Here is a 24,705-nt window from a genome sequence, read left to right on the forward strand (position 1 = left end):
ATCTGGACTTCCGTAACGTTTACAATCTGGTGAGAATTAGGGAGGGAGATATTTGGGAAACTGCCTTTAACGTGTTCATGCTACACGTTCCCCAAGGGCACCCCCCCCCACCCTCTCAACTCAAAAAGTGGCGCACAGAATGCAAAAATATTCTTAGAAATATTTAACCTCCACACATTAACAAGTCCAATAGCTCAAATGAAAGATAAACACCTTGTTCATCTACCCAGCAAGTCAGATTTCTAAAATGTTTTATGGTGAAAACATAGCACATATAGCACATAAAACCACCACAAAGACACATACAATATGTAGCCATTTTGTCAAACAAAAGATGCAATCATAAACACAGGATTAAAAGAAAAATAATTCACTAACCTTTTGAAAATCTTCATCAGATGACAGTAATAGGACATGTTACACAGTACATTTATGTTTTTTTTCAATAATATGCAATTTATATCCATAAATCTCCGTTTACATTGAGCCATGTTCTAAAAATGCAACAGAAATGTACGGAGAAATTATAGATAGCTCCGCCAGATAACGCCAGATAGCAGCAATACACATCATAAACTTTGACTAAATATACATGTTCTACATATAGTTAGAAAGATACACTGCTTCTTAATGCAATCGCTTTGTCACATTTATTTTTAACGTTACAGAAATCGTTTACTATTCAATAATCTGAGACGGCGCTCAGACATAAGCAATATTTCTCCGCTATGTTGGAGTCAACAGAAACACAAAATTACAACATAAATATTCCCTTACCTTTGATGGTCTTCGATCAGAATGTAGTGGAAGGAGTCATACTTACCCAAAACATTGTTTGGTTTCAAGTCGTGTGTCTTTGTATTAGCATATGCTTCAAGTTCCAGCTGAAATGCATCCAAAATGACTTCTGGTCCCGAACAGTTACGCATCAAAACTTCAAAATTACATATTATATGTCAACTAAACTGGTCAAACTGAGTGCAGAATCAAGCGTTAGGATGTTATTAACGTACAAAACAATTGGCGATTCAACCGGACAAAAGCAATTCCTCTCAGACAATCTGGAACGGAGGAATGACTGTGTACAATTCGTGCCCGAACGCGCATCTATTTCCTTGCGACACTCACAATTTTGCTTGCCAAAGAGTCAAAGCTCGCGGGATTTTCTCTACTAATAGAGGACATCTCGCGGAAGACATAGAAGCTGTTCCCGGATCCATAGCTGGTTGGGAAGGGTGGGGGCGATGACGTCAAAGTTGGCCCAACTTTCTGGATGAGAAAACTAGTTTGGGAGATTGGCTGACCTGTGAGTACTGCTATACATACAGACATAATTCAAATGGTTTTAGAAGCTTTAGAGTGTTTTCTATTCAATAATAATTATTATATGCATATATTAGCAATTTTGGACAGATTGTTTTTCAGTTTACTATGGGCACGCAATTCATCCAAAGGGGGCAGTATTGTCCCGAGCCTTAGTCACTATAAGTATTTAGTCATGCCCTTCATATTATGGAACTCACCAGTAGTCTTTCATGCATTGGTCAATGACAGTCTTAGGGATATGTAGAATCGGTTCGTGTTTGTTATTTCAAAGATATCCGGATCTTATTCAAATCGCTTCCAGAACACACATTGCACTTCCGCCAAGTACTGAGAAGCTTCCTGCAGTGCCAACTATATGTCCCGATAGAGAAGTGTGATTTCCAAGTATAACAATTGTCCTTCCTGGGTCACAATATTTCTACTGTAGGCATGCAAATAGACCCCGTAAAGGTTGAGGTGTTCGCCGACTGGCCCCGTCCCACCTCACTAAAGCAGGTCCAGCAGTTCCTGAGGTTTGCCCATTTTTACAGGTGTTTTATACGCAACTTTGGTGAAGGTGGCAGTGCCTCGCACTGTCCTAAACCGTAAGTCCCAGAGCTGTTTTTGCTGTACTCCCGAGGCTGACAGGGCATTCATGGAGCTCAAGGGACATTTCATTGCTGGACCCATCCTCATTCATCCTGATCCTACTCGTCCCTTTGTGGTAGAGGTGGACACCTTGGACACTGGAGCAGGGGCGGTCCATTCACAGCGGATCGAGGACGACAAGAAACTGCACCCATGCTCCTTTCTCTCCAAACTGTTCTCGCTTGGAACCCAAATACGATGTAGGCAACCGGGAGCTCTTGGCTGTTAGGTGGGCCCTTGAGGGGTTGAGACACTGGTTGGAGAGGGTAACTCATCCGTTCGTGATCTGGACAGACCACAATAACTTGGTCGCCATTCAAGAAGCCAATAGTTTTTTTTTATACTAGCCTATCGCCCGGGATCCAAGAATGCGAAAGCAGATGCTTTGTCCTGCCAACACGATGTCTCTAGCAAGGAGAGGGACTCCAAGCCATTCATCCCCAGCTCCCACATTGTTGCCCCTGTGATATGGACTATTGAGACCATGGTCCAACAAGCCAGGCCCAAGAACCTGACCCCGGCAGGGGACCCACTACCAGCCCGTTCCCGAGTTCTACAATGGGGACACTCCTCTAAATTAACTGGTCATCCAGGGGTTAATCGGACACTGGAGTTCCTGAGGCAGAAATTCTGGTGGCCCAAAATAATTGAGGATGTGAGATCCTTTATTGCGACCTGTTCCACCTCAGCCCAAAGCAAGTCTTCCCAGTGCGGAGCCACAATGTGGGATTTGCTCCAACCTCTGCCCATCCCCAGCTGGCCCTGGTCCCACCTGTCCTAAGACTTTATCACAGGGGTACCTCCATCCCAAGGGCTTACCACTATCCCGCTGGTCATTGATAGGTTTTCCAAGGCAGCCCATTTCATTGCCTTACCCAAATTTCTCTCAATGAAGGAGACCGGTGATCTCATGATTACCCATGTATTTCGACTACATGGACTTCCCCTAGACATTGTCTCGGATCGTGAGTCCCAGTTCGTCGTACTGTATTGGAAAGCCTTCTGCTCCATGTTTGGGGTCGGTGAGTCTCTCCTCGGGTGGGATTCCACCCACAGTCGAGCGGGCCAACCAGGAGCTAAAGAAGTTCCTCTGCTGTTTGTTCACCCCCCCTGTTCCCTGAACAAGAGGCCGAAGCGAGGGTGCAATCAGCCGAGGCGTTCATTCGACGATGTCGCCGCACTTTGATCAGAGTGCGATCTGCCTTGCTCCGCTTATCTGCCCAACACCAGGCAAACTGGCACTGAAGGCCTCTTCGGCTCCTCTGACCAGATCAACGGGTGTGGCTGTTCACCCATGATCTTCTCAACTTTTTGGGACTTGGGGGCAGTATCGAGTAGCTTGGATAAAAAGGTGCCCAGAGTAAACTGCCTGCTACTCAGTCTTAAAAGCTGGAATATGCATATAATTAGTAGATTTGGATAGAAAACACTCTGAAGTTTCTAAAACTGTTTGAATGATGTCTGTGAGTATAACAGAACTCATATGGCAGGCAAAAACCTGAGAAGAAATCCAACCAGGAAGTGGGAAATTTGAGGTTTGTAGTTTTTGAAGTCATTGCCTATCGAATATACAGTGTCTATGGGGTCATATTGCACTTCCTAAGGCTTCCACTAGATGTCAACAGTCTTTAGAACCTTGTTTGACGCTTCTACTGTGAATGCGGGCTCATAAGAGCTGAATGAGTCAGGTGTCTAGTGTCTCACAACGCTGTCTTAGGTGTCTCACTGTACGGACATTGCAATGTAGTATTGCCCTGGCCACCTCTGCAGTCCTCATGCCTCCTTGCAGCATGCCGAAGGCACATTCATGCTGATGAGCTGGGACCCTGGGCATCTTTCTTTTGGTGTTTTTCAGCAGAAAGGCCTCATTAGAAAGTCAGAGTCAGTAGAAAGGCCTCATTAGTGTCCTAAGTTTTCATAACTGTGACCTTAATTGCCTACCGTCTGTAAGCTGAACAGTGTTCACCATACACCATTCCACAGTGCAAGTTCTTTAATTGTTTATGTTATGGGAAACAGTGTTTAAACCCTTTACAGTGAAGATCTGTAAAGTTATTTTGATTTTAACTAATTATCTTTGAAAGACGTTCCTGAAAAAGGGATGTTTCTTCTTTGCTGAGTTTATAATATATGAGTGATGGTAAAATACCATAATCCAACTGGTAGAATATTATATCACTGGAAATTCATGCTTAGTTTTTAATTTACAGTGTAATTATGTGTGTTACTGGTGAATTCTGTCCTTTGGTGGGCAAATTTCACAATTTAATGTAGTCAACACATTCACAAATGGTGCTTTGATCACAGTTTTGAAGTTTCATAACTAACTAGCAGCACAAGCAAACACTGTTGTGCAAATTTCTCTTAATCTATCATCAACACCAATAATCTCTGCAATCCTCCTGCCATTGAGATTCAGATTTTGTCTCTGGATTTTATTAACCTCTAGCGACGAGCAATCCCATATCCGGGAGCGTAATCATAGCCTCAAGCGCATTACCATAACGCAACGTTAACTATTCATGAAAATCGCAAATGAAATGAAATAAATACATTGAAACACAAGCTTAGCCTTTTGTTAACAACACTGTCATAGATTTTAGATTTTCAAAATATGCTTTTCAACCAAAGCTACACAAGCATTTGTGTAAGAGTATTGATAGCCTAGCATAGCAGCAGCAGGCAACATTTTCACAAAAACAAGAAAAGCATTCAAATAAAATCATTTACCTTTGAAGAACTTCGGATGATTTCAATGACGAGACTCTCAGTTAGACAGCAAATGTTCATTTTTTCCCAAAATATTTTTTGTGTTGGCGAAATAGCTCCGTTTTGTTCATCACGTTTGGCTAAGAAAAAGACCGAAAAATGCAGTCACTACAACGCCAAACTTTTTTCCAAATTAGCTCCATAATATCGACAGAAACATGGCAAATGTTGTTTAGAATCAACCCTCAAGGTGTTTTTCACATATCTATTCGATAATATATCAGTCGTGACAGTTGGTTTCTCATCAGAAGCAAACGGAAAAATACTGCAGATGGAGATGACGCAATAATTGCAACGGAGGACACCAAGCGACCACCTGGTAGATGTAGTGTCTTATGGTCAATCTTCCAATGATACAAATACGTCACAATGCTGTCGACACCTTGGGGAAGCAACAGAAAGCCTAAGCTCATTCATGGCCCATTCACAGCCATATAAGGAGTCATTGGCATGAGGCGGTTTCAAAAAATGCGTCACTTCCTGATTGGATTTTTATCCAGGTTTCGAACTGTAACATCATTTCTGTGGCACTCACAGACAATAACTTTGCAGTTTTGGAGAGTGTATTCTTTCCAAAGCTGTCAATTATATGCATAGTCGAGCATCTTTTTGTGACAGAATATCTTGTTTAAAACGGGAACGTTTTTCATCCAAAAATTTAAATAGCGCCCCCTATATCCAAGAAGTTAAAGCGACATCACATAGAATTGGAAAACCTTCTTTTTTTGTTTTGCTCCTCACCTGATTGGATAAAGGCAGCGGTGGCCTTGTGACATTTCCATTAAGTTGAGCAGAGCTGAACCTTTTCTACCGGTCCGCCAGCAGGGCTCTCGCTGCTCACCTTCCCACAATCCCCACACATTTCTCTGCGTGCCCTCTTTGAAAATGAATGAGTGCAGAACTTCTCTTGCCTAAGCCGCATCTGGTGAAAATGGGCTGTATAATAGATGCATAGTTAAACCAAAATTCTGAGAAGAAGTTCTGTATCCCTTTAAAGTGTATCTCTGAATGCTTGAGAACATTATTTTTTCTATAATCTTGCAATTTGTCAGTACAACTTTCCAATGTTACACATTTGTATTTGTATACATTTTGGGGGGAAAATAAAGGCAGGCATCCATTAAACATGAATTACATTTCTATGGCCTTAGTGTATTTAGCAAAAGTGTTGTTTGGCAAACAATTTCAGTTTAGTGGGCTGTGTTAACTGTTTTTCCAAAGTGAACCATCAAGCAATCGAGAAAAACTGGAACTGCAGTCCATTAAATTTAGTTCCTTTTTTAATGCGCCACTCATAAAGATTGGCGATAGGTGTCACAAACGTAACGCCCAAGGATCTCTGTCAATGACAAGGTGCAATAAAACGTCAGTGAATGAAAGATTGCCTTCAGAGGGGTCAATACACAGTGTGTGCATTGCAAATGGAACCCTGTTCTTTATATAGTACATTATTTTATGGGCCCTGGTCAAAAATAGTGGCCAATATTAAGTGGATAGTGTGCCATTTGGGACGCAACTGGTATCTCAGGGAATGTGTTTGCATCTCTGATGACAGACACGAGCTCTCTTTAAGGTCATCCATCTGAGCATGTCCCTGAACTGAGGAAAATATATCTGGAAATTAAAATAGGCAGGATGGAATATATTATTTTCTCCTCCATGATGTCATGAGCGCTAATATCTTTGGCATTTGCCAGGATCTACAACTATAAAAGTACAGAGCCTCAGGCTCACATCCTAAAATGCATGCACTCAGGCACACATACACACACACAGAACCCAAGTACGCAAGCACGGATGAATGCTTACACGCCTTATCTTTCTAGGAACTCTTATACCTCTTGGTAACTGAGGGTAACCTCTTAAGAAATGTCAATTACTTTTTAATGTTCTCTATCTCTCCCTAAAAATCTCTCCTTAATCACGATGACATCCTGAAATACTTTCCAACGAACCCTCAAACTTTCCCATAGCAAGCAGCGGCATATTGCTGTTCCCCGATACACACTGAAGAAGGTTCAAACCATAAAGGGGAGCCTTCTGTAAAAAGCAAGAACGACTGTAATAAATAACACTCTCAAATGTATTTTTTAAATTGTCATGACAAAATTACACATTTGTGTTGACAAAGCAACAATACACACTCTCTGCTTCTCCCTCTATCACTTTTGTGCTGCACCCAGACAGGACTGTGTCTATCCTGTACCTATTCCATAGTTATCCATCATCCCAGAATTTAAAGAGCCCTACTCAGTCTGTCCTCTCATAGACCTGCTATGATCTCCCTGGTGAGGTTATTATTGGCAGAGAACGATAGTCATTTTGACACAGATTGCTAAACTGATATGATGAATGAGAGTCGAAAGTCCAAGGATCTCTATCTCAAGGGAAATTAAATGCGCTGTGCACATCAATGTGCTACACATCTTAAGAAACAAACACAACCCCCCCCCACTGCAGAACCTGAAGGATTATTGATTTGGGGCCGAAAGTAATTAACACATTTTGAGGCAGAAATAATTACTTGGGAGCTGCGATGGCCCAAGTCTCCTATGAAATTACAGCCACTGAACACCAAACAGAACTATCCCTTTAGTGCAGGTGTTAAGGGAATTTTTATCAATGATGACGAATTATGTATACATTTCAATCAGGACTGACTAATCCGAATACAAATATGTTACTGTATATGTACTAATCAAAATACTAAATGTTACTGTATATGTATGAATTTTCTTATCTGATCCCAGTACTGAAGTGAATGTGGTCAAGAGTTTAGTAACAATGACAGTCTGTTCATTGGTACAAATGAATCAGACTGGCTAAAATGCTTATCTACACAAGAAAACCGTGACTCGTAAATTATATTAAATTGGTAGGGTGACGGATGTGGGATGGCTTGAGACACAGCCTTGGTACTGGAACGGAGGTGTGTGAACGTGGGCAAAAGTTGGAACAATGATGGTCTGTTACTTGTACAAATTAATCAACTATCTCCAGACTGTCTAGAATGTGTATCTACACTGACTGACCTTGGCTCTAGGCAAGGAGGGAAGGCTTGAGATCTATAGAGCCTTTCTACCAGTGTCAAGAAGAGACGGAACATTTAGAAAACGCTGACGTCATTTTCAGTTTATAACCTGTGGTAAAATGTGTATGAACTCAGTACTCTCTTGAATTAAAGGCTGTTACTTGACTTTTAAGACCGGGGCTCTGTCCATTCTTATATAATAAGGGTCATACAAATTCTTATGAATCGACAGAGTGTTTAATTTTGATTGGGAATTAAAACAGAGGAATTAAATTCCGTCAACAGCAGGAGACTCCCGAGCACAATAAAGAACCTTGTTGGTGGCAGCTCATTTATCAATATTTGGAATAAAACTCTCCATTGAAGATATCACACTGCACACTCCCAGTGGAAAGATAATGCTTTTGGGGACCTCTTTGTGAAATGATTAAGAGTTTCTGAAATTGACAGCAATGTGTGTTGTATGTGTCTAGATTGTGTTTTATTCTTGTTTTCTTCCCAGGTGATTTCCTTTCTCACTCCGTTGGCTGTGATATTTGTGGTGAAGATCATTCAGCGGACAGATAAGACAGAAATCAAGGAGGCGTGTCTAGGTATGGACCCTTATGTTGACTCATCCTTTTATTGTTATCATCAGTGCTTGAATTGAGGGGCTATGTCAGGGTATGCCCTACCTCTTGTTAAAGAAAAGTGCAAAAGCATACCTCTTGTTACTTTCAGATTTTGAAGGGGCAAATATGTATCTTGATTAAATGAAGCAATCTATAACGACTCTGCGATTAACTCTGTGATGATTTAGGCTAGAAACAAGTGCAAATTCCACAAGAGAGACGTGATTCTGATGCACATGAGGATTTTTATTTTATTTTATTTATTTCACCTTTATTTAACCAGGCAGGCTAGTTGAGAACAAGTTCTCATTTGCAACTGCGACCTGGCCAAGATAAAGCATAGCAGTGTGAACAGACAACACAGAGTAACACATGGAGTAAACAATAAACAAGTCAATAACACAGTAGAAAAAAAGAGAGTCTATATACATTGTGTGCAAAAGGCATGAGGAGGTAGGTAAATAATTACAATTTTGCAGATTAACACTGGAGTGATAAATGATCAGATGGTCGTCATGTACAGGTAGAGATAGTGGTGTGCAAAAGAGCAGAAAAGTAAATAAATAAAAACAGTATGGGGATGAGGTAGGTAAAATTGGGTGGGCTATTTACCGATAAGACTATGTACAGCTGCAGCGATCGGTTAGCTGCTCAGATAGCAGATGTTTGTCGATCTGCCGATCAGAATATTGTTCGTCTTTATGACATTCAGTGGCTAAGCTACAACATTCTACAGTTAAGGAGTCAAAAAAAGACTGCTTAGTAAGTAGACCATTGTGTGACTCTTGATGCACATGAGGATATTGTTCATCTTTATGACATTCAGTGGCTGAGCTACAACATTCTATAGTCAAGGAGTCAAGAAAAGACTGCTTGGGAAGTAGCTCAGCAGCTGAATGTCAATAATTTTCTGAGAAATATGTAAACGATAAATAATGGGTCAAATAAATTACAATATTACAACATACAGTATTTCTTAGCAGATAAACATTTGTGAAAATATTCTCCTTTATTTTCCCTATCAATATTATTGTGAAAAAGCCTGAACAAAATATGCCATGCATCAAGTTACACTATGTAGAGTTACAGAAAATAAGCTTTAAACAAACAAAAAAATCCTCAATAAACAATCATTAAAATAGGCTCAAGTGCAGTCTCCTGTCAGCATTTTTGCCTCCAACTATGACTCACTCACATTTACCACACATCTGTTTAATTTATTTGGTCTTTCACAATAGTTAATGTAAGTCAGTAGAACAATTCCTATTCCTTAAAATGGGCTAAACTATAGGGTAATTAGTGTGCTTGTTTTTCCATATTTTGTACATTATTCCACTTTTTCTCAGTTTTGCCATTGCAACTATTTATTTGAAGTCTGAAATGCATAGTTGTGCATTTGAACATGCATTTACTGAAGATATGCATTTTTCCAGGCATTTTCATGTAAGCTATATTATCTGGTGACATAAAGTTATTACTAATAGCATAATGTTTTTTAACCTACCAAAATATGAGCAATCTTTTTGTCGGGAAAACATTTATTCCTGATCACATTCCACCTTCTGAAGTAACAATATGCTACTTTTAGGCTTTACGTTATTAGTTTGGTATTTTTTCATGGTTCAAGGCCAATTTTGAATAAAGAGCCATGGTCACATTTAGGTGAAAGGAGCCACATTAGCAGGTCAGATGAAATTGTCATGTGAGGCATACAGCATGTTTTATGCTAAGACAATAACACAAGCTCTTAAAAAACTGACCAGCTAAATTAAGACAGTGGTGAATAAACAAAGTAATACAGTTTACAGCTATCTTTATTTGTGCTCATTACACAACAGGTAAAGTATTCGCAAGCCTTACAGCCTGGAATTAAAATTGATTTTTGGGGGGCTTGTATCATTTGATTTACACAACATGCCAACTACATTGTAGCGGCAAAATATGTTTTTATTGTGAAACAAACAAGAAATAAAACAAAAAAAAACTGAAAACTTGAGAGTGTATAACTATTCTCACCCCCAAAGTCAATACTTTGTAGAGCCACCTCTTGCAGCAATTACAGCAGCAAGTCTCTTGGGGCATGTCTCTATAAGCTTGGCACACCTAGTCACTGGGATTTTTGCCCATTCACCGAGGCAAAACTGCTCCAGCTCCTTCAAGTTGGCTGGTGTACAGCAATCTTTAAGTCATACCATAGATTCTCAATTGGATTGAGGTTTGGCTTTGACAAGGCAATTCAAAGACATTTAAATGTTTCCCCTTAAACCACCCGGGTGTTGCTTTAGCAGTATGCTTAGGTTCATTGTCCTGCTGGAAGGTGAACCTCTGTCCCAGTCTCAAATCTCTAGAAGACTGAAACAGGTTTCCCTCAAGGATTTTCCATCATTCATTCAATTCTGACCAATTTCCCAGTCCTTGCCAATGAAAAACATCCCACAGCATGATTCCGCCACCACCATGCTTTCACTGTGGGGATGGTATTCTCGGGTGATGAGAGGTGTTGGGTTTGTGCCAGACATAGCATTTTCATTGATGGCCAAAAAGCTAAATTTTTGTTTCATCTGACCAGATGTTTGGGTACTTTCCCACATGCCTTTTGGCGAACACCAAACGTGTTTGCTTATTTTTTTCTGTAATATAGTTGGTTCACAGTTGGTTTTAGTATTTGAATGGGTCTGGTGGGGATAGACAAATCAACATGCGCGCACACGGCGGCAGTTTGGTCAGCATGTAATTATGGGTATTGTGGATTATCTCATGTAAATACCAAGTTCACTATCAAAGTGGCAAAGTGCTTATCCAAGATAGCTGCTAAGTCACCTGACAAGTTAGGGAGACAGCAGCTGACCATATTAAGATGGGCACCACACCAAAAAATGTGTTGTATGGCAGCCATCATCCTATGACACTCCAGTATGCATCATTGATTGAAGGGAGTTATTTTTGCTGATTTATGTTGTTGCTACTATATGTACTTTAAATTGTTCTATAGGTTCTTATCAGATGTTTGAACCTTATTTTTTTACGCTTTACTGCCCTATTGTTTGCCTACTGCTACTTAGCCTTTAGAATGTTCATATTGTCCATTTCAGTTCTTACTGCCATTTCAGTACTTCTACTTATAGCACTTTTGGGTTCTTTGGAACTGCAGCAAGTTCCTCACCCTGCTCCAGAGTACCCACAACACATTCCATACCCAGCTCTTCAGTCAAAGTGCACATCTTACTCGCAGCAAATTCCAGAGCTATTCTACCAGGCTTCCCCACAGCAAGTTCAACATCCAGTTGATAAAGGGTATCTGCAGCCATCCCCCTCCTGAGGTGTAGCTCAGCAGATGGGTCCAGTCTTCAATGTATTTCAACCTCAGCCACTTTAGCAGATTTCACCACTGACAGTGAGAAGAATTTTGCTAATCTTAAACTGTCACTGGACAATCTCATTGACTCACATCCACAGCTGATTTGAGAGATACAAGTGGTTCTTTCTATAAATAACGGGGCAAAAGTGTGATATTGCGCTAAATATTTTAAAATGGTTTGAAACAAATCAAACATATTTGTATGCAGTTTCACAGATCCAATGGGGAGAACAAGTATTTGATACACTGCCGATTGTGCAGGTTTTCCTACTTACAAAGCATGCAGAGGTCTGTAATTTTTATCATAACTTCAACTGTGAGAGACGGAATCTAAAACAAAAATCCAGAAAATCACATTAATTTGCATTTTATTGCATGACATAAGTATTTGATCACCTACCTACTATTAAGAATTCCGGCTCTCACAGACCTGATAGTTTTTCTTTAAGAATCCCTCCTGTTCTCCACTCATTACCTGTATTAACTGCACCTGTTTGAACGTGTTACATGTATAAAAGACACCTGTCCACACACTCAATCAAACAGACTCCAACCTCTTCACAATGGCCAAGACTAGAGAAGGCAACAACTGTTGGCGCAATTATTAGAAAATGGAAGAAGTTCAAGATGATGGTCAATCACCCTCGGTCTGGGGCTCCATGCAAGATCTCAACTCGTGGGGCATCGATGATCATGAGGAAGGTGATGGATCAGCCCAGAACTACACAGCAGGACCTGGTCAATGACCTGAAGAGAGCTGGGACCACAGTCTCAAAGAAAACCATTAGTAACACACTACACCGTCATGGATTAAAAACCTGCAAAGCACACAAGGTCCCCCTGCTCAAGCCAACGCATGTCCAGGCCCGTCTGAAGTTTACCAATGGCCATCTGGATGATCCAGGGGAGGAATGGGAGAAGGTCATGTGGTCTGATGAGACAAAAATAGAGCTTTTTGGTCTAAACTCCACTCGCCGTGTTTGGAGGAAGAAGGATAAGTACAACCCCAAGAAAACCATCCCAACCGTGAAGCATGGAGGTGGAAACATCATTCTTTGGGGATGCTTTTCTGTAAAGGGGACATGACGCCTGCACTGTATTGAGGGGAGGATGGATGGGGCCATATATCGCGAGATCTTGGCAACAACCTCCTTCCCTCAGTAAGAGCATTGAAGATGGGTCGTCGCTGGGACTTCCAGCATGACAACAACCCGAAACACACAGCCAGGGCAACTAAGAAATGGCTCCATAAGAAGCATCTCAAGGTCCTGGAGTGGCATAGCCAGTCTCCAGACCTGAACCCAATAGAAAATCTTTGGAGGGAGCTGAAAGTCCGTATTGCCCAGCGACAGCCCCGAAACCTGAAGGATCTGGAGAAGGACTGTATGGAGGAGTGGGCCAAAATCCTTGCTGCAGTGTGTGCAAACCTGGTCAAGAACTACAGGAAACTACAATGTGATCTCTGTAATTGCAAAAGGTTTCTGTACCAAATATTAAGTTCTGCTTTTCTGATGTATTAAATACTTATGTCATGCAATAAAATGCAAATTAATTACTTAAAAATCATACAATGTGATTTTCTGGATTTTTGTTTCCTACTTACAGTTGTAGTGTACCTATGATTAAAAAAATTACAGACCGCTACATGCTTTGTAAGTAGGAAACCCTGCAAAACCGGCATTGTATCAAATACTTGTTCTCCTCATTGCATGTGTGTGTGTGTGTGTGTATGCAAATTGTCTAATAACTCCACCTATACAACAACATCGGATTATACTTACTGAAAGCAGGGTTCCAACAGACAATGGCACGTCATATTCAAGGAGTTTCAGGGACTTTTTCTAAGTACTTAATTGTCATTTAAGGACCTACATGTTGAACAATAGTATGATATTGCCTAAAATAGAATATAGAAATTATTAAATTCTTAAATATGTGACAATAATGTGAACTTGCCTGCACTGAATGCATTGAATGAATGCATGCCGATTCTTCTGTAACCTACAGGGGGGCAAAAAAGTATTTAGTCAGCCACCAATTGTACAAGTTCTCCCACTTAAAAAGATGAGAGAGGCCTGTAATTTTCATCATAGGTACACTTCAACTATGACAGACAAAATGAGATAAAAAATCCAGAAAATCACATTGTAGGATTTTTAATTAATTTATTTGCAAATTATGGTGGAAAATAAGTATTGGGCAAGTTGCTACAGGGGGTGCTGAGATGTTGGCCGGGTTAGGGGTAGCCAGGTGGAAAGCATTGCCAGGCGTACAAAAATGCTTATTGAAATGTATACTGTCTACTCTCATTAAATTTGGTTCACTTAAATTAAATTCCAAAGATCAGTCAACAGAATTATCGCCACTTAAATTCACTTTCCGAGAGCTCAGGTCGTCTTACCACACGTGTCAACGCACTTAAAAACCAGGAATCAGTTACAGTTATATCAAGAACACATTTTCAAATGTTGTACATTACTGCCACAAGTAGCAGAAAATGGTATTGTTGGAAATCAGTCATAACTTCTTCAGTCAGTAGCTTAGTTATAATGTTAAATCCTATCTACTTTCTGTTATGAAACAAAACACTTCAGTTAATCACCAGCCTATCGAATTTGACTGGGAAGACAAAAAACAATAACACAACACACTACACAGTTAGACAAAAGAGTTAAGAATGAGTTAGTCCAAGTAAGGAGTAAAATCATTAATGTGTAATAATGTGTTTGATAATGTGATTGACTCTACACACAGTAATGAGAGAAAAATGATAGAGGTACTCACAGTTCTTGGAGAGGAAACATACAATGTGACAGTGGATGAGCGGACACTTGAGACATGGCTTCAGTTCATGTCATGAGAGAGTTGACAATGGGAGTGGAGTGTTCATCACTTCTTAACTTCTTAAGACAGGGAAGAGGAGGGGACTTAGCTGGCCCTTCCAGACTCCCTCCACCTACCCAATGACATCGGAGTACAAAAATCGGTTAACCTGCTAACTGAGGAACTCAATTTAACCTTGCGTAATACCCTAGATGCAGTCACACCCCTAATAGCAAAAATAACATTTGTCATAAGAAACTAGCTGCCTGGTATACGGAATACCCGAGCCTAAAGCAAGCTTCCAGAAAATTGGAAAGGATATGGCACTCCACCAAACTGGAAGTCTTCCAGCTAGCTTGGAAAGACAGTACCGTGCAATATCAAAGATCCCTCACTGATGCTCAATCATTTTTACAACTTAATTGAGTAGAATAAGAACAATCCAAAATATATTTTTGATACTGTTGCAAAGCTAACTATAAAGCATTCCTCAAGAGAGGATGGCTTTCACTTCAGCAGTGATACATTCATGAACTTCTTTGACGAAAAGATCATGATCATTAGAAAGCAAATTACTCCACTTTAAATCTGTGTATTTCTCCAAAGCTCATTTGTCCTGAGTCTGCACAACTCTGCCAGGACCTAGGATCAAGGGAGACACTCAAGATTTTTTATGAAACTTTTTTCATGAAACTAGTGATGGCCTCTTCAAGGACCCTAATTCCAACTAAACTACTGAAAGAGCTGCTTCTTGTGCTTGGCCCTCCTTTGTCGACAGTAATACACAGATCCCTATCCACCGGATGTGTACCAAACTCACTAAAACTGGCAGTAATAAAGCCTCTCTTGAAAAAGCCAAATCTTGACCCAGAAAATATTAAAAACTAAGATCTCCAATTTCTCAATTTTTTGCTGAAAAAGCTGTTGCAGTAACTCACTGCCTTCCTGAAGACAATGTATACAAAACGTTTCAGTCTGGTTTTAGACCCCATCACAGCACTGAGACCGCACTCGTGAAGTTGCTAAATTATCTTTTAATGGCGTCAGACCAAGGCTCTGCACCTGTCCTCGTACTCCTAGACCTTAATGCTGCTTTTGACACCATCAATCATGACATTCTTTTGGAGAGATTGGAAACCTGAATTGGTCTACACGGACAGGTCCTGGCCTGATTTAGATCTTATCTGTCGGAAAGACTGTCAGTTTGTCTCTGTTGATGGTTTGTCCTCAACTGTAAGTTTCGGTGTTCCTCTATGTTCAGTTTCAGGACCACTATTGTATTCACTATATATTTTACCTCTTGGTGATATCATTCGGAAACACAATGTTGACTTTCACTGCTGTGTGGATGACACACAGCTGTACTTTTTAGATTAAATATGGTTAACCCCGAAAATTGCCCTCCCTGGAAGCCTGAGTTTCAGACATAAGGCAGTGGATGGCGGCAAATGTTTTACTTTTAAAATCCGACAAAAGAGATGCGAGTTCTTAGGTCCCAAGAAACAAAGAGATCTGTTGGATCTGACAATTAATCTTGATGGTTGTACAGTCGTCTCAAATAAAAGTGTGAAGGTCCTCGGCATTACTCTCTATTTCAAGGACAGCTTGTGTACATCTTCGTAACATTGCAAAAATATGAAACCTTCACAAAGTTAATCCATGCTTTTGTCACTTCTAGATTACTACTACTACTACTACTGCAATGCTCTACTTTCCGGCTACCCAGATAAAGTCGAAATAAACTTCAGTTAGTGCTAAACACGGCTACTAGATTCTTGACTGAAAGTCAAACATTTATTCATATTACTCCAGTGCTAGCCTCTCTACACTGGCTTCTTGTAAAGGCTCGGGCTGATTCCAAGGTTTTACTGCTAACCTACAAAGCCTTACATGGGCTTGCTTCTACCTATCTCTGATTTGGTCCTGCATACCTATATAGTACGCTACAGTAACAAGACGCAGGCCTCCGTATTGTCCCTAGAATTTCTGAGCAAACAGCTGGAGGCAGGGCTGTCTCCTATAGAGCAACATTTTTATGGAATGGTCTGCTTATCCACATGAGACGCAGACTCGGTCTCAACCTTTAAGTATTTATTGAAGACTCATCTCTTCAGGAGGTCCTATGATTGTGTGTAGTCTGGCCCAGGGGTGTGAAGCTGAACGGAAAGGCACTGGACCAACGAACCGCCCTTGCTGTCTCTGCCTGGCCAGCTCCCCTCTTTCAACTGGGATTCTCTGCCTCTAACCCTATTACGGGGGCTGAGTCACTGGCTTATTTGTGCTCTTCCATCCCGTCCCTAGGAGGGTGCATCACTTGAGTGGGTTGAGTCACTGATGTGATCTTCCTGTCCGGGTTTGGCGCCCCCCTTGGGTGTGTGCCGTGGGGGAGATTTTTGTGGGCTATACTCAACCTTGTTTCAGTGTAGTACATTGGTGGTTTGAAGATATCCCTCTAGTGGTGTGGGGGCTGTGCTTTGGCAAAGTGGGTGGGGTTATATCCTGCCTGTTTTGCCCTGTCCGGGGTTATTGTCGGATGATGCCACAGTGTCTCCCGACCCCTCCTGTCTCAGCCTCCAGTATTTTTTCTGCAATAGTTTGTGTCGGGGGCTAGGGTCAGTCTGTTTTGTCTGGAGTATTTCTCCTGTCTTATCCGGTGTCGTGTGTGAATTTAAGTATGCTCCCTCTAATTCTCTCCCTTTCCCTCCCCTACCGGAGGACCTGAGCCCTGGAACCATGCCTCAGGACTTCCTGGTTGTGGTGCTGCTACAATTTCAACTGTTCTGCCTGCAGCTATGGAACCCTGACCTGTTCACCAGACGTGCTACCTTGTCCCGGACCTGCTGTTTTCAACTCTCTCTACCGCACCTGCTGTCTCTATCTCTCAATGCTCGGCTATGAAAAGCCAACTGACATTTACTCCTGAGGTACTGACCTATACAACCTTTGTCATCATTACTATTAAATGACCTTGACAGTCATCTATGAACGTTTGAACATCTTGGCTATGTAATGTTATAATCTCAACCCGGGACAGCCAGAAGAGGACTGGCCACCCATCAGAGCCTGGTTCCCCTCTAGGTTTCTCCCTAGGTTCCTGCCTTTCTAGGGAGTTTTTCCTACACACCGTGCTACAACATTTGCATTTCTAGCTCTCTGGGGTCTAGGCTGGGTTTCTGTATAGCTATTGAAGGAATTTAATTCCTCTGTTTTAATTCCCAATTAAAATGAAACACTCTGTCAATTCATAAGAATTTGTATGACCCTTATTTTATAGAAATAGACAGAGCCCTGTCTAAAGTCAAATAGCAGCCTTTATTCACGAGAGTACTGAACACGATACAGGTTACCACAGGTTATAAACTGAAAATGACGTCATTAGTTCCAGCACCAACCCGTGCCTTCTCCGTTCCAGTACAAAGGCTGTATCTCAAGCCTTCCCACATCCGTCTCCCTACCAATTTAATATAATTTACGAGTCAAGGTTTTCTCGTGTAGATGAGCATTCTAGCCAGTCTGATTCATTTGTACCAAGGAACAGACAGTCATTGTTCTAACTCTTGACCACATTCACACACATTATATTCAGTACTGGGATCAAGAAAGAAAATTCATACATATACAGTAACATAATAGTATTCTGATTAGTACATATACAGTAACATAATAGTATTCTGATTAGTACATCCTGATTGAAATGTATACATAATTATTCATTATAGATAAAACTTCCCTTAACAATAGCACTTCGTGACATCGGCTAATGTAAAAAGGGCTTTATAAATACATTTGATTGATTGATTGAAATACAGATAGCAGATACATTTCACAAATGAAATCGTAGGTTTGCGCCATCGTAGGTTTGAACAACAAGTTTGTCCATGATGTTAACTTCTTGGATATAGGTGGCGCTCTTTTAATTTTGGGATAAAAAAAACGTTCCCGTTTTAAACAAGATATTTTGTCACGAAAAGATGCTCGACTATACATATAATTGACAGCTTCGGAAAGAAAACACGTTTCCAAAACTGCAAAGATATTGTCTGTGAGTGCCACAGAACTGATGCTACAGGCGAAACCAAGATGAAATTTCAAACAGGAAGTGCCCCAGATTTTGAAGGCGCTGTGTTCCAATGTCCACTTATATGGCTGTGAATGGGCCAGGAATGAGCTTACACTTTCTGTCGTTTCCCCAAGGTGTCTGCAGCATTGTGACGCATTTGTAGGCATATCACTGGAAGATTGACCATTTTAAACTACATGTACCAGGTGCTCGCTTGGTGTCCTCCGTCGCAATTATTGCGTAATCTCCAGCTGAGTGTATTTTTCCATTTGCTTCCGAGGAGAAACCCACCTAGCTATGCTAGCTATCAATACTCTTACACAAATGCTTGTGTAGCTATGGTTGAAAAGCATATTTTGAAAATCTGAGATGACAGTGTTGTTAACAAAAGGCTAAGCTTGTGAGTGAATATATTTATTTAGTTTCATTTGCGATTTTCAAGAATAGTTAACGTTGCGTTATGGTAATGAGCTTGAGGCTATGATTACGCTCCCGGATACGGGATTGCTTGACGCGAGAAGTTAAACAGAGACTGTGCATCTCGCCCACTTGACACATCAAAGTAGCCCAGGAAGCATTCCTGAATAAAGCCCAATCATCCACATACCTGACGATAACTGACCCCCAACAATTTAGAACTTTAAAAAAGGCTGATAAACAGACTCATGTTGAATTTGCCTGAAAATTATCTTCACAGTTTAATCGCTGGTGTTCCACCTCTGCGGTTATGACTTTCCAGGGGCTCTGTGATCTGATTGTGCTAGAGCAATTTAAGGATGCAATCCCTGATCATACAGCCACGTACAAACGAATGTGAGACTGTCTCTGAAGCTGCGGTCTTGGCAGATGAGGATGTTTTGAAAAGTGGCTTTGCAGAGCCCCGTTATCAGAATGAGTGGTGGCTGTTGTTTCTCTGTTAGGAAGAAACAACCCAGTGCCAGTGAAGATCCTGAGGTACACAGGTAATTGGTTTTAACACTGTCAGTTCCATTGCATAAACTGATGTTGGATTCTGAACCGGTGAAAAGCGAGGTTGTCGTAGGGATGGGTCAACCATTGCCTATTGAGGGTATCAACATTATCCTTGGGAATAACTTGGTTGGTGAGCGTGTATGGCCTGTAATGTCTCCATCTCTAGTGGTTTCCTGTAAGCTGTCATTTGTAGGGATTCCCGATGAGAGCGCGGAGAGTTTCTCAGAGGTTTTCCCTGCATGCTTGGTGACTCGTTCCATGATCCGTGATGACCTGGTCACTGCGCCGGCTAATGATGATGTTACAAAGAAATCTGCCACTACTTTCCGTGTTATCCCGTTATCTGTGTCCCGCTCTGATCTAATCAAGGAGCAACGGACTGACTCCACATTAGAAGAGTTGCTTGACAAAATTGTGCCTGTGGAACAGTTGGGAGATGTCACCCATGGCTATTTTCTCCAGGTTGATGTCCTGATGAGAAAGTGGGTGTCTCATAGTAGTAGTTTTGTGGGGGAGGCTATTAGTCAGGTTTTTGTACCAGTTAACCTTTGTGAGTTGGTGCTGAACACTTCCCATGACGATGTTGCTGGACATCTGGGCATGAGGAAAACTTACAATCACATACTGAGACATTTCTTTTGGCCTAGGTTAAAGAGAGATGTTTCTGCATTCATCAAAACTGGTTACACCTGTCAATTAATGGGTAAACCTAATCAAGCTATTACGCCGGTACCACTGGTTCCTATTCCGGAAGTCAGCCAACATTTTGAGTATCTGATTATCGACTGTGTTGGCCCTCTGCCTTGCTATAAGAATGGTAGTAGTTACCTGTTCACTGTGAAGGCAGACCACCAGGTTTCCTGCTGCTTATCCTCTCCGGTCTATTATGACTAAGTCTGTGTTAAAAGCTTTGAACTCTGTTTATCTCGCTGTTTGGAATCCCCAAGATTATTCAAAGTGACCAATGTTCTAATTTCCCCTCTAATCTGTTTGGTCAGGTTCTCCAACAGCTCCATATTAGCCGCAATTTGGCCAGCGCCTATCACTTGCAGAGTCAAGCAGCGCTGGAACGTTTCCACCAAATTACCTTGTGTTCGCACATGCGGTGCTCCAGGATGACCGGAAGTCTCCCGAGCCACCTCAATCCCTGTTATCTTATGTGTGTTGCTCTAGCATTTCCGACGATGCCTGTACACTGCTGGTGAGATGGCTAAAGAGAATCTATTATCTTCACAGGGGGATTAAAAGTAATTTTTGATCGGCGTGATGAGCCTTGTCACTTTATTCCAGGTGACCAGGTTCTTGCTCTGCTGTCAATTGTTGGTTCTCCTTTTCAAGGCAAGTTTCAAGGTCCATATCCGGTTGTGCGCCAGTGCACTGAGCAAAACTATTTAGTTGCCACTCCGGAACGGAGGGAAGCGCATCATATGTGCATGTAAATCTGCTAAAACCCTATTATACATGTTCCTCTTTGGCCGAAGAGTGGAAGTCCGCAGAGGACAGTAAAAACCTGTTGTTTTGGCCGTTACTGTTACATCGCTGGGGTCTTTCTGTCATGCTTAGGTCCGGGCATGGTTAGGGCATGGTTAGGAGTCCCTGGTCCTGACGATTGAGTACTGCAGTGTAGATTGAAAAATTCAAAGACACTGGATGTTCTGGACAACCTTCTCACTCATCTAACTGCTGATAGGCGACACGAGTTGGTCGGTCTGATTCGTAATTTTACAGTTTTGTTTTCTGATACACCTACACTTACAAACTTAATAGAAGTGACTCGATCATAAAAAAATGGTCAGTTGAAGCAGATGCTAAGCTACAGGACTTTATTGCTAGCACAGACTGGAATATGTTCCGCGATTCTTCCGATAGCATTGAGGAGTACCCCACATCAGTCACTGGCTTCATCTGTAGCCGTTCTCGTCTGTCGAAGGAGAAGCGGACCAAAATGCAGCGTGTTGGTTATTCATGTTCTTTAATGAAAGGGAACTCTACATGAAATAACGAACTATACAAAATGACAAACAGAACGTGGAAACCTATACAGCCTATCTGGTAAACACAGAGACAGGAACAATCACCCACGAAATACTCAAAGAATATGGCTGCCTAAATATGGTCCCCAATCAGAGACAACGATACACACCTGCCTCTGATTGAGAACCACTCCAGACAGCCATAGACTATGCTAGATACCCCACTAAGCCACACACCCAATACCTAACAAAACCCCAAGACAAAACACACCACAATAAACCCATGTCACACCCTGGCCTGACCAAATAAATAAAGACAAACACAATAAACTTCGACCAGGGCGTGACATCATCAATGAAGTCGTCCCCACAGTGACTGTAAGTACAGTTGAAGACATAGGTTTACGGACACTTAGGTTGGAGTCATTAAAACTTGTTTTTCAACCACTCCACAAGTTTCTTGTTAACAAACAACGGTTTTGGAAAGTCGGTTAGGACATCTACTTTGTTCATGACACAAGTCATTTTTCCAACAATTGTTTACAGACAGATTATGTCACTATAACAATTCCAGTGGGTGAGAAGCTTACATACCCTTTTGACTGTGCCTTTAAATAGCTTGGAATATTCCAGAAAATTATGTCATGGCTTTAGAAGCTTCTGATAAGCTAATTGACATCATTTGACAAAATTGGAGGTGTACCTGTGGATGTATTTCAAGGCCTACCTTTAAACTCAACACCTCTATGCTTGACATCATGGGGAAATCGAAAGAAATCAGAAAAGACCTCAGAAAAAACGTTTGTAGACCTCCACAAGTCTGGTTCATCCTTGGGAGCAATTTCCAAATGTCTGAAGGTACCAAGTTCATCTGTACAAACAATAGTACAAGTAACAACACCATGGGACCACGCAGCTTTCACACTCAGGAAGGAGATGGGTTCTGTATCCTAGACTTTGGTGCGAAAAGTGCAAATCAATCATAGAACAACAGCAATGGACCTTGTGAAGATGCTGGATGAAACAGGTACAAACGTATCTATATTCACATTAAAATGAGTCCTATATCAACATAACCTGAAATGCCGTTCAGCAAGGAAGAAGCCACTGCTCAAAAAACGGCAAAAAAAGACAGACTACGGTTTTTAACTGCACATGGGGACAAGGAGCGTACCTTTTGGAGAAATGTCCTCTGGTCTGATGAAACAAAAATAGAACTGTTTGGCCATAATGACCATCGTTTTGTTTGAAGGAAAAAGGGGGAGGATTGCAAGCCGAAGAACATCATCCTAACAAATTAGCACGGGGGTGGCAACATCATGTTGTGGGATTGCTTTGCTGCAGAAGGGACTGGTGCACTTCACAAAATAGACTGCATCATGAGGTAGGAAAATTATGTGGATATATTGAAGCAACATCTCAAGACATCAGTCATGAAGTTAAAGCTTGGTCGCAAATGAGTCTTCCAAATGAACAATGACCCCAAGCATACTTCCAAAGTTGTGACAAAATGGCTTAAGGACAACAAAGTAAAGGTATTGGAGTGGCCATCAAAAAGCCCTGACCTCAATCCAATAGAAAATGTGTGGGCAGAACTGAAAAAGCGTGTGCGGGCAAGGAGGCCTACAAAACTGACTCAGTTACACCAGCTCTGTCAGGAGGAAGGAGCCAAAATTCACCCAACTTATTGTGGAAAGCATGTGGAAGGCTACCCGAAACGTTTGACCCAAGTTAAACAATTTAAAGGCAATGCTACCAAATACTAATTGAACTAGTGTATGTAAACTTCTGACCCACTGGGAATGTCATGAAAGAAATTAAAGCTGAAATAAATCCTCCTCTCTACTATTATTCTGACATTTCACATACTTTAAAAAAAGTGGTGATCCTAACCGACCTAAAACAGAGAATTTTTCCTAGGATTCATCTCACAGCGGAAATCCCGTTAACATGATCGATATGACAACAACCAGTGAAAGTGCAGCGCGCCAAATTTAAACAACAGAAGTCCCAAAATTAAAGTTCCTCAAACATACAAGTATTATACACCATTTTAAAGATAAACGTGTTGTTAATCCCACCACAGTGTCTGATTTCACAAAGGCTTTACGACGAAAGAATACCATATGATTATGTTAGGTCAGCACCTAGTCACAGAAAAACAGCCATTTTCCAGCCAAAGATAGGAGTCACAAAAGCAGAAATAGAGATTATATTAATCACTAAACTCTGATGATCTTCATCAGATGACACGCATAGGGTTTCATGTTACACAATACATGTACTTTTTGCTCGATAAAGTTCAAATTTAAATCCAAAAATCTCCATTTACATTGGCACCGTTATGTTCAGTAATGTTTTGCTTTTGCAGAGAGCCACATCAATTTACAGAATTACTCATAATAAACATTGATTAAAGATACAAGTGTTGTGCATGGAATTATAGAAACACTTCTCCTTAATGCAACTGCTGTGTCAGATTTAAAAAAAGCTTAATGGAAAAAGCACACCATGCAATAATCTGAGTACTGTGCTCAGAGACCAAAACAAACCATACAGATACGCGCCATGTTGTGGAGTCAACAGAAGTATGAAATAGCATTATAAATATTCACTTACCTTTGAAGATCTTCATCAGAATGCACTCCCAGGAATCCCAGTTCCACAATAAATGTTTGTTTTGTTCGATAAAGTCCACCATTTATGTCCAACTCCTTTTTGTTTGCGCTTTTGGTTCACACATCCAAATTCCCAAGGGGCAGGCACTCAGTTCAGACAACAGTTCCATTACAGTTTGTAGAAACATGTGAAACGATGTTTAGAATCAATCTTTAGGATGTTTTTATCTTAAATCTTCAATAATATTCCAACCGGACAATTCCTTTGTCTTTAGAAAGCAGCTAACTCTCACTTTCTGCCAGACACCTGAGTCAAACAGCTCTTACTCTCTCCCCCTTCACAGTAGAAGCCTGAAATAAGGTTCTAAAGACTGTTGACATCTAGTGGAAGCTTTAGGAAGTGCAATCGGACCAAATTTTCTACTGAATATTGGATAGGCAAAGACTTGACAACCTACAAACCTCAGATTTCCCACTTCCTGGTTGGATTTTTTTCTCAGGTTTTTGCCTGCCATATGAGTTCTATTTTACTCACAG

The 24,705-nt window shown here is 41.1% G+C and overlaps 1 protein-coding gene across 1 annotated transcript in view; it reads left to right on the forward strand.

The window, feature by feature from the left end:
* LOC135504724 (phospholipid phosphatase 4-like) overlaps positions 1-24,705 on the forward strand; it is a 123,233-nt gene that overhangs the window by 76,400 nt on the left and 22,128 nt on the right. Inside the window, exon 3 of the mRNA XM_064923537.1 lies at positions 8,256-8,346. Coding sequence (XP_064779609.1) covers positions 8,256-8,346 — 91 coding nt within the window. The remainder of the gene's footprint in view (positions 1-8,255; positions 8,347-24,705) is intronic.

Source organism: Oncorhynchus masou, chromosome 18, assembly GCF_036934945.1.
Source record: "Oncorhynchus masou masou isolate Uvic2021 chromosome 18, UVic_Omas_1.1, whole genome shotgun sequence".
NCBI classification, from domain to species: domain Eukaryota; kingdom Metazoa; phylum Chordata; class Actinopteri; order Salmoniformes; family Salmonidae; genus Oncorhynchus; species Oncorhynchus masou.